Below are 10,394 nucleotides of genomic sequence, written 5' to 3'. Positions count from 1 at the left end.
GCTCCAGGGGATCTGATGTCATCTTCTGGCCTCCACAGGACTTATACACATACATGTACATAAAAAATTAATTTCTGCATAGGTACATGGAGGAGAAGGCCTATAAAAATCTAAACCACATGATTAATTAAACATTAGCATGTAATTAATAATTGTTGAGGGAGAGTAATTAAAAGAGATGAAGTCTCAAATTAACACCTAGCTTTTTTTTTTAAAGATTTATTTATTTATTATACATGAATACACTGTCGCTGTCTTCAGACACACCAGAAGAGGGCATCAGATCTCATTACAGATGGTTGTGAGCCACCATGTGGTTGCTGGGATTTGAACTCAGGACCTCTGGAAGTGCAGTCAGTGCTCTTAACCACTGAGCCATCTCTCCAGCCCAACACCTAGCTTTTATTAGCCTCACGTTTCATAACTTTAACATTAATAAAATTTGGGACAGGAAGTTTTTTTATTGGGGAAAGGGTTGTCCTATGCATTATAGGATGGTCATCAGCTTCCTTGGCTTATAAATGCCTTAACTTATTGAATTCTAGTCTCATCCTTCCCATCCTGTGTAAACCCAAATGTCTAGGAGACATTGCTAATGTTTCCTGTGGGAATATAAGGAAGAGAAATTGCCCCCAGCTGATACTGCAGTACAAAATCCACTTCTTTTGCTTTTCTTTCAATTCTGTTCTGGGCAACTAAAAGAAATTCCTGGTCTAGGACACAGAATGACCTTGTCAAGCTTGAAGAAAATATAATTATAGGCAAACTCTGGGTATAACCCTGTATGCATTTATTTACACTCAAACAGTTCTGTTGTTCTATCTAAGTATCAAACCCTCTTGCAATACTGCCTGCATATGTGTGGTACAGAAAGAGCTGGAATTATTGTGGTGCTGGAACAAATCACAGATGAACAGCTTGCTTTCATTTGTCAGCAACCTTTGTGGCACCAGGCTTCAGGTAGACAGACAAGTCCCTCAGCTCCATAACCACATGACCAAGGAGGACTCTTACATCTTGCATTTGTTTGAGAAGAAGGTTTATCTGGTGATGAAGGTGAGGGTCTGAGGAGAAGAATCTTGGCTGCTCAGAAGAAGGACCAGGTGATGAAGGCAGAGGACCAGGAGCTTCTGTAGGAGGAGTTTCTGAAGCAGTTGGTTTCTGAAGAGCTGGATTCAAGATGGAAGAATAAGCAGAATTTAAGGGCCCTGAATTACGGGCAGGAAGCACATTCAAGTCAAATCTGTCTGGTCATGGTGGTGCACATCTGTAATCCCAGTGCTCAGGAGGCCAAGGCAGAAGGAACATTGCAAGTTCAAGCCCAGCCTGGTCTACATAGTGAGCCATAGGTCAGCCAAGGACACAAAGTAAGATCTTATCTTAAAAACTGAAAAATAAAATGATGCCTGACTCTGGTTCCCACACTGTTAGCTACTAAGTGAGGCAGGCTACTTCAGGGCAAGCACCTGTATGAATGTTTCTTCAAAATCTTCCTTCCTTTATTTCAGCTAAAATTCTAGAATGCAAACTCAGTATACCCAGAGGTATTCCTGCCTACCACTTTAATGTTTCAAGCACACCCCCAAACATATCTACTATCTTTTCTTAACCCGGGAGTTTAAACTGAGCATGCTCAGAATGCACTGTTTAACTGAGAATGTTTAAGAATGAACCAACCTTTACATGAGTGAATGTATAAATCTCCCATGGGAGCTGAATAAACCTCCCATGCTTTCTTTACTTGAAGAGGGAGAGTCTTGCTTTGGAAATAACACCTGTACTCTTCTTGCCTGACATTAAAAGCAAATTTTTCCTCACTTTTGTAAGCCTTTGTGTGGTGGTTTGAGTAAAATAGCTCCCATAGGCCAATAGGGAATGGCACTACTAGGAGGTGTGGCCTTGTTGGAGGAAATGTGGCACTGTAGGGACAGGCTTGGAGGGCTCAGAAGCTCAAGCCTGTTCTCTTCCTGATGCCTGATGCCTGATGATGGAAATGTAGAATGCTCGGCTCCTCCTCACCGTTATGTCTGCCATGTTTCCTGCCATGACAACAACGAACTCTGAACTGTAAGCTAGCCCCAATAAAATGATTTGCCTTTATAAGAGTTGCCATAATCATGGTGTCTCTTCACAGCAATAGAAACCCTATTACACTTGCCTCTGCTTGTTTTGGTATTGAACTCGACAACATGTGGATCCACTGTATTTGGTTACAGAACCAATCTTTCTTCTTTTCTTAAAGTGGCCGTGATACTCACTGGCAGCTAGGACGTGAAAACTCTTATGCCCTTCCTCATGCGAGCTTCAGTCTGAGGTTTGACTGTCTCTGCTTGAGAAGCTTTAGTGTGGAAGCCTCATCGCTACAATTTGTTCTCTTTCAAGGCAGAATTTAATTTCTGGAAGTACACTCCGTGGTCAGCCTTTTCTTGTGTGTGTGTGTGTGCACGCTTGCACACGCACGCGCACATGTGTTAGTTGTTCATCTTTGCTTCAGTCTCCCTCAGCATGGGTCACTGTGGCATCCTTCCTTCGAGATGATTATCACGATTCTCCCCCACTACTTTCATACGACATGTCTTCAAGCTTTCTCATCAGCCTAGGTGACTCCTAGGTGCGTGTCAAGTCAAACACGGCTTTCCTAATGGTAACTTCTAGAATTTGACATACATTTTACTCTTTCTAGAGGCTGCTTGCTTGTTTGAGATGAGGTCTCACTGTGCAATCCTGACTGGCCCTTTCTACATATTATCTGCATTCTAGGTATGATGCTTGCATAAATGTTCAGATCACATAGGAATCCTGTATTCTATAGGAAGATACAAGAGGGGCCAGCTTAGATCTTGGTTTGGTAGATTCCACAGTCCAAGGAAGACATTCTCTTTCTGAACTCTCTGCCACCTTCAAGGACTTTGAATTATTGCCCTGTCTCTTCTGCATCCACTATTCACTTCCTTCCTCCAGATTTTGGTTGATAAACCCAGTCTTGTGTCATACACACACCCACAGACACACATACACATTAACTCACCCTCTACCCAGATCTCCAGCTCTGGGCTCTGCTTCGAAATTTGCCTGTCCTCAGTTGCTGCCTCGCACCAGTAGGAGCCAGAGTGTTCTTCTGAGGCTTTGGGAATCTGGAGTTCTGAAGAGACTCCTCTGATACTCAGTGACCTTCCATCCTTGTAGAAGGAGAAGAGGAGGCGGGAGGCTGACCTCTGCAAGGACAGATTTGTCTGACAGCTCAGGGTCACTGAGCCTCCCTCTTGAGGCTCACTAGAAGGTAAGGCTTTGAGAACTGGGGCTGCAAACAACTCTAGGAAAAAGACAAGCAGTGAAGAAGAGGTCAACCATTCTGTACTCACCAGACCCGTAACGTCCCTCGCCCATAGTTTCCTCTGGTTCCATTAGGTATGGGTTCTTTTTAGGAAGGTCCCATTTGAACTTTTCAACTTCTTCCTCCTCTTCCTCCTCTTCCTCCTCCTCCTCCCTTCTTTCCCTTCTTCTTTCCTTCTTATTTCTTCCCCCTCTTCCTCCTCCTTCCCTCCCTCCTCCCTTCTCTTCCTGTTTCTTTCCCTTCTAGGCAGGGGCTAGAAAAGATCCACAGATAAGCACATCTGACATCAATCCAGGCTCTGGATCTGTGAACCTCAGAAAGCATAGATCTGAATGCTTCTGGGCTCTCTATTCCTTCTTACCCAAATCTACCACAGCAACACTCCCTCAGACTCTCACCTTGGACGGTGATAGCCACAGGGGATGCGATCTCTCGGCTCCCAGGACCAGGGCTCCTGAAGATGCCACTACAGTGGTAGTGTCCACTGTCTGACTTCTGCACGGCAGTGATAGAGAATTCTCTTTTAGGTCCGGGAGGACCCAGGGCTGAGCCCTCTCGGTAGAAGATGACCTGAGTGAGTGGCCAGTCTTGCCAGGCACGGCAGTGTAGAACCAGTGTGTCTCCTTCAAATATCGATGTAGCTGGACCTTGGAGGATCAGCCAGTCTGTGGCCCAGAGTAAGAGCTCAGTATCATCCATATCCCTTAGGAGGCCCCAAGCAACGCTCATAGCAGATCCCCTAAACATCCCCGGTCACTTTCAACTCTTGGTAGACCACCTCACTGCTCTCTGCCCCTTAGAACTCATGTGACAATGTTCTCTGCTTTCCCTCTCTACTCCTGACCTCTAGTCCCAAAGTATACTGGTAACCGGGGAATAATTTTACTTAGAGATTGAAGTTAGTGATAGGGATTACCCACCACATTTCCTCACTCCGCCTTGTGCTTTCGTGATTGACCCAGTGTTGAGAGAACAACTCTAGGGCATTTTGTCTCCTCAGAGCTGAGGACAGGGACTAAGTACTTCTGCCTATGCGAGCTCCCTGAGTGGACTATCGGTAGTGGCTTGAGACAATGGGACCTCACCATAGGAAACAATGAGATGGAAAGGTTTACTGAATGCGTAGCCCTTGAACTGGAAGCCAGCTTCACTGGAGTGGGTCATGTCCTCGTCATCTTCATCACCCTCATCCTCCTCGGCAGCAGCTTGGCAGCTGCTGTGCTCAGTGCTGATGGGCCCTTCACACTTCAGAGTCTCCAAACTGGCAGCTGAGGAGGGATGGCCCAGGGAGAATCAGAAGATGATACTGCAACTTAGGAGAAGGGGATAAGACTGGCCCTCCACACGGGCTCCTCTTCTGCCCTGGGGAGTATCGTCTCAGGAGAGAGGAGGAAGACACCAAACCTCTCTAAGAGACTCCTACGGGTCTTCAGGAGGATGGCTTTGACCTCGGCTCACTGGCATTCAGGCCTCCCAGTGAAAAGACTATGGTTTAGGGAAAAGGGAGGGGGAGATGAAGGAACAGTAAACTCACCAACATGACATCCAGCTGTTGGTTCAGGAAACCAGAGGACAGTGACAGCCATGACCCGACAGCAGGAGGAGGAAAAGATGAACATCAGATTCTAGCATCCACGGCGTGTCACACACTGCTGGCACATTCGTGCACTGTTTAATCTTCACAAGCCTTTCAGATACGTGTGTTCACCATCATTTGATAATTTTTATTGCTAACAATGTTTTATGAGCACGGTCACACTCTGTAGTCCAGGTCAGCCTGGAACTCACTATGTAGCCCAGGTTGACCTTGAGCTTGCAACAATCCTCCTGCCTTGGCCATAGGTGTAAGCTACAACGCAACATTGTCCATCCTATAAATTTTAAAGAAGCAGTTCTAAAAAATCAAATTTAAGCGAGTTTAAAGTAAGACTTGGGTGTTGGCTGGGAGATTGAGAGTTGGAAAACTGCTTAGGTTACACATAGGTAGAGCGAACATAGCCCTGTAACTCCAGCACATTGCAGGCAAAGACAGGCAAGATCCCCAGGGGTTGCTGGCTAGCCAGCCAGCTATCCTAGGCTACATAGTGAGGCCCAGACCAATGGAAGACTTTGTCTCAATAAAGTACAGTAAAAAGGTAAGTAAGATCTAAGGAATGGGACACTTGATGTTGTTCTCTGACCCACATGTGTACACATGTGCATGTACACCCACACACATACAAACATGGACCCAACACATGTACCTAAGTACATTTAAAAAGGAAATCAGGCAGGCAGGCAAGCCCAAGGGTGTAGAGCATTTGCTTAGCCTGCAAGAGGCCCTGGGTTTGATTGCTAGCAACAACATTCCCGTAAGAATCGTGAATGGAGCAAGAATGTCAGGTGTAAGTTCAAAAGCACAGCTTGTTTTACCTCACAGCACAAACAGAATCTATTTCCGTCTTCTGAGCCTCCTGGCCGACATCCTGCCCTGACTCTCATTTTCCCAAAACTACTTGGCTCTTTAGGACAGAATATGTTATCTAACCATTGGACTGAGCCTGGGGTCCCCAATGGAAGAGCTAGGGGAAGGACTGAAGGAGCTGAAGGGGATTGCAACCCCATAGGAAGAACAATATCAACTAACAGGGCCCCCTCAGAGCTCCCAGGGACTAAACCACCAGCCTAAGAGTACACATGGGTGGGTCCATGGCTCCTAATATGTAGCAGAGGACTGCCTTATCTGGCATCTTTGGGAGGGGAGGTGCTTGGCTCTGTGGAGGCCTGTTGCCCTAGTGAAGAGGGATGACAGGGGTGGGGGGGGACGGCCCAAGCCCCCTCTTAGAGGCAAAAGGGAGGGGGGAGGGGATGGGGTTTGCAGAGGGGAGACTGGGAAGGAGGACAACATTTGAAATGTAAATATATAAAATAATCAATCAAAAAAAATATGTTGTCTAGAAAAGAGGTAGCCATGCCTCTCTTCACCCTTGTTTCCCCTTTCAAATGTCGTTCTTTTTCTTGGTTTTTAGAAATAGCGTTTCTCTGTGTAGCTCTGGCTGTCCTGGAACTTGCTGTGTAGAGCAAGCTGTCCTCGAACTATAAGATATGCCTGCCTCTGTCTTCTGAAAGCGAGCATTAAAGGCATGCGCGACCACGGGCCAGTCAATCCTTCACTTTTCGATTATCCCTTGCTTTGATGCCCTTTGACCTTGAACTTCCCTCTAGCAATGGCAAAGCTCTTTCTACATCCCCCCCTCCCGGTGACCCTTTACTGTCAGGCTGCACTAGTAACCACGGAACAGCTCTTCTCTACCCTCTCTCTTAGGTCCACGACTGACCCAGGATAGGTAAGCTCATTTCTCCCAGTGCCGGCTGCTCCTTGTCCTGCTAACACCTCTCCCCATATCCATACGTGTTTACTTGTCCACTCCACTCTCCCCCACCCCGGGCACCTTTGTCTCATCCACTCCCTGTGCCCCTGACTCTTGGACTTTTTAACTTCCCTATCAAGTCTACTTCCTGGTTCGCACTTCTTGATACCGGTGTTTTCTTTAGCTCTGCCCTCTTATCTCTACCTCTTTTCAGTTCCTTCACCATCAGACGATTGTGCTCAGTGTCCTTTTGTTTTGTTTCTTAAAAAATAATAAAGCATCGGGGCTGGAGAGCAAGGTCAGCTGTTCAAAATACTTCTTGGTCTTGCAGAAACATCCGCATGGTGGCTCCCAACCATCTAGAACTTTAGTTGCAGGGGATCTGATACTCTCTTCTGACCTCTAAAGGCATCAGGCATGCATGTGGTGCACAGACATTCCCTCAGCCAAAACAGACACATATAAAGTTAGTTAGTTAGTTACTTACTTACTTAGTTAGTTAGTTAGTTAGTTAGTTAAAGTTAAAGCCTTGTTGGCCTAGCTAGCATTTCTACTTAATAAACCTTATATGGTTCTATGGAAGGTATTATTCTAGTTTTTACAACAGAGAAAGGTAAATTCAGATATATTAAAAGTGATCTAAAACAAAAAACAGGATTTTGTAGTGCATCCCTGGATGGTCCGGTACTTACAATGTGACTTGAGCTGACTTTGAACTTGAGGCAATCCTCCTGCCTCAGGCTTCTTAGCCCTGAGATTACAGGTACATGCTCCTATGCTCAACAGAAAGGGAATTTTTCAAAGTGATACAGAAGTAGTAACTGAGAGAGGGGCTTGAAGTCAGAACATGTGATACGAGACCACAGTTCTTGCTACAAAACCAAAACCCCTGGGCCTCCCACAAATAGCTATTGGTTTAGTGGAAGACCATGCGTATGAAAGGATAACTGTAGTGTTTGGATAGAAGCAATACTAACAAAGTATCAGAGGAGTCACTGCGGATCCAACAGGGCTTCTTTTGTAAGATGCTATCAAGATGGAGTCTTTAAGGATACTTAGATGTTTATAAAGGGGGAGGGGCTGGGGAATCACGGCAGAGCTCCTTTCAGATGAAGCTAACAATATAAGCAAGCCTCAGAGGCAGATAAGGATCTGAGCTGTGGCCGGGCGGTGGTGGCACACGCCTTTAATCCCAGTTCTTGGGAGGCAGAGGCAGGCAGATTTCTGAGTTCGAGGTCAGCCTGGTCTACAGAGTGAGTTCCAGGACAGCCAGAGATACACAGAGAAACCCTGTCTCGAAAAACCAAAAAAAAAAAAAAGAATCTGAGCTGTGGATGGAAATGTGGGCTGGTTGAGTTTGTTAGAGTGGGAATCGGAAAGCTTTGGGGGTGCCAAAGAGGCTGAGGAGGTTTAGTGGGTACCAGGTTTGGGGTTTCATGTGCCATGATAAGAGCTTGAGTTTTAGAAGTCACTCTAGATGTAGAAAGAATTCATTCTGCGAGGTGAGGCTGAGACAGGGTCGGTAAGGACGCCACTTTACAGCTCAGTCCCATGTGATGAAGGCTTGTCCTAAGAAAGTGTTTGTGGTGGTTCGGGTAAGGAACTGGTTGAAGAAACAAGTTAGGAGGTGACATTTGCCAACGTTGATGATTCAGAGAATGTCAAAGGAAGAGTTCAGAACGCCTCTCGGGTTTCCAGCCAAGGGCTAGTACAATGAACCGAGATCGGATAAAAGGTAAATTAAAAGAAGTGACTATCCAGAGGAGAGGATGTGTGAACTCATCTCTGGCCATGTTGTGTTGGTACCAGTGACACACACAGGTCAAAATGTCTGTGTAAAGGTTAATATTCAAATGTGAAGGTCAAAAGCATAGTTAGAGCTTCGAGATATGCCCAAAGCTCTAAAATACAAGTGTTGCAGACAAAACATACACATACATGCATACAATCTCATTAGGAAACTGTGGAGGAAGGGAGGGTGAGAGGGAGGGAGGGAGAGAGAGAGAGAGAGAGAGAGAGAGAAAGGGGATAGGTTTAACTATAGAGGACACTAGAATTTACAGAAGGCAAAGAAAAGCTACTGAAGAATCAAAAGACATCCAAGCAGTAAACAGAGTAAACGACAGTCAGGAAAACAGAGGCTGCAAGAGAGAACAAGCAGCCAATAGGGCTAGACAAGACAAAGAGATCCATCATGATAAGAACTGAAAAGTGTAGAGTGACCTGGTTAGTTCAGAGGTCACCGTACCCTATGTAAACCAGACTCCAGTGGAGGCCACGCTGCAAGCACTGAAGGGTGAGCCGGGACGGGAGGCAGAGCCAGCAGCCTCCACTGCTCTTCCAAGAAAGCTGTATTTGAAAAGTAAGAGCTAAGGTTGCAGTTGGCAAAGGCTTCACAGTCAGAAGGGACTTTTAGGATGGAAACTATCTGAATTTTTATATTTAGAAAGATCCATTCAGTCCCTCACAGCAGACTTACCTTCTATCTGCCCTGTCCCACCTGAACAGTAATTCTTTGCAAAGTCAAAGTCAGTCCGTATGTCCTACCTTTGAGGTTTTTCTGAAGATTAGGCATATTTCATTTCCACACCAGCATTCAAACATTTTACTTACCCAGTAACATCTGGGTTGCCAGGAGCACAGCCGGACAGACATAAAGAGCCCACTCTATGAGCATCCAGCTCAGCTTCATGGTGACTGTGTTTAGACCTCCTGTAACCCCAACATACTGATTTTCTTCAACATGAAACCTCTCAAATTAGAAAAGAGGAAATAAATCTAACTGTCTTGCCTCCACACACCTGTGGCCGAGTCTCTGATTGGCTCTTGTCATCAGGTTCAGGTTGCTTCTGCTACATCCTTCATCCTTCAGGTTGCAGATGGAATGCCAGGGCTTTCAATTGTTAATTCTTTTTTTCTTGTTGAGCTCAGGGACTTTTCAAAATGTGTCATGATTGGTGTTCAATTGGTCTTCAGACTACAGCTGGGAGAAGTCAACCCGACAACAATCCAGTTCACTGGAGGCAGGAGGCAAGAAATGAATGGAAGAAAATCACTAGGGTGTGAATAGTGTAGTGTGGAAGTGTCCTGCTCCTCCTGTTCCAAGCTTTACCTGTGTCCAGTAATTAAAATACACCAGGAGAGAGAGGAGGACAGATTGATAAGGGCAGCTGTCATATTAGTCTCTACTGGCTCTGCCCATGTAAAGTCCACTCAAACTTGTACCCAAGTTTCTCCTGACTTGTGTCTTAGTTTTGTTTCTGCAGCACGACACAGGCTCTTCAGTCTTGATGGAACGCTGCATACAAGGCAGAGTTAGAACAGTGGGAAAGAGCAAAAAGAAAAAGAAAATCCATTCCCAGAGACCCCAGCAAGAAGTCCAAACATCAGGTTCCTGCCAAAGCTCAAAGCACTGACTCTGAGGACTTGGAAACAGGAAGTATTCAGTCTTTGGACAACTGGAAGAGACTGGGGAACATGGGTAATGTGGAGGCTGCGTCATCTTTCTCATCCCCGTGTGAACCTATGGGAACCACTACCCCCATCTCCAACTGTTTGCTCAGTTGCAGCCCCTGTGCCTCTTTGCCCAGAGACCCCACCCTTCTTCTCTCCCTTGTCACACCACTCTCACCCAGGTCCCACATAGGGTGGCGTGCCATCCTTAATGTGGGTCTCACAGGTAGAGAGGAGGTGGGGCTGCATGGCCAGTC

At 46.0% G+C, this 10,394-nt stretch overlaps 1 protein-coding gene across 1 annotated transcript; it reads right to left on the bottom strand.

Annotated features, from left to right (window-relative positions):
* Positions 1-767: 767 nt before the first annotated feature.
* On the bottom strand, positions 768-9,412 carry Fcrla (Fc receptor like A). Its single transcript, XM_028781830.1, has 6 exons — positions 9,298-9,412; positions 4,869-4,883; positions 4,420-4,602; positions 3,733-3,999; positions 3,029-3,313; positions 768-1,169 (listed from the first exon to the last, which is right to left on the bottom strand). The coding sequence occupies exons 1-6, from the start codon at positions 9,374-9,376 to the stop codon at positions 925-927; spliced, it is 1,074 nt and encodes a 357-aa protein (XP_028637663.1). The 5' UTR covers positions 9,377-9,412; the 3' UTR covers positions 768-924.
* Positions 9,413-10,394: the final 982 nt, after the last annotated feature.

The sequence above is a fragment of the Grammomys surdaster genome, unplaced genomic scaffold (assembly GCF_004785775.1).
Source record: "Grammomys surdaster isolate TR1022 unplaced genomic scaffold, NIH_TR_1.0 554, whole genome shotgun sequence".
Classification (NCBI taxonomy): domain Eukaryota; kingdom Metazoa; phylum Chordata; class Mammalia; order Rodentia; family Muridae; genus Grammomys; species Grammomys surdaster.
The sequence above is the reverse complement of the archived record's forward strand: the minus strand, read 5'-3'. Positions and strand labels throughout refer to the sequence as shown.

Excerpts from the sequence above, each read along its gene's own strand:
- Fcrla (XM_028781830.1), bottom strand. The coding sequence starts at position 9,376 with ATGAAGCTGAGCTGGATGCTCATAGAGTGGGCTCTTTATGTCTGTCCG. Across the intron at positions 4,000-4,419 it reads CCATCTCATTGTTTCCTATG|ACTGGCTGATCCTCCAAGGT; the intron begins GTGAGGTCCCAT and ends TCTGGGCCACAG. Across the intron at positions 3,314-3,732 it reads TGTGGCTATCACCGTCCAAG|AGTTGTTTGCAGCCCCAGTT; the intron begins GTGAGAGTCTGA and ends TCTTTTTCCTAG.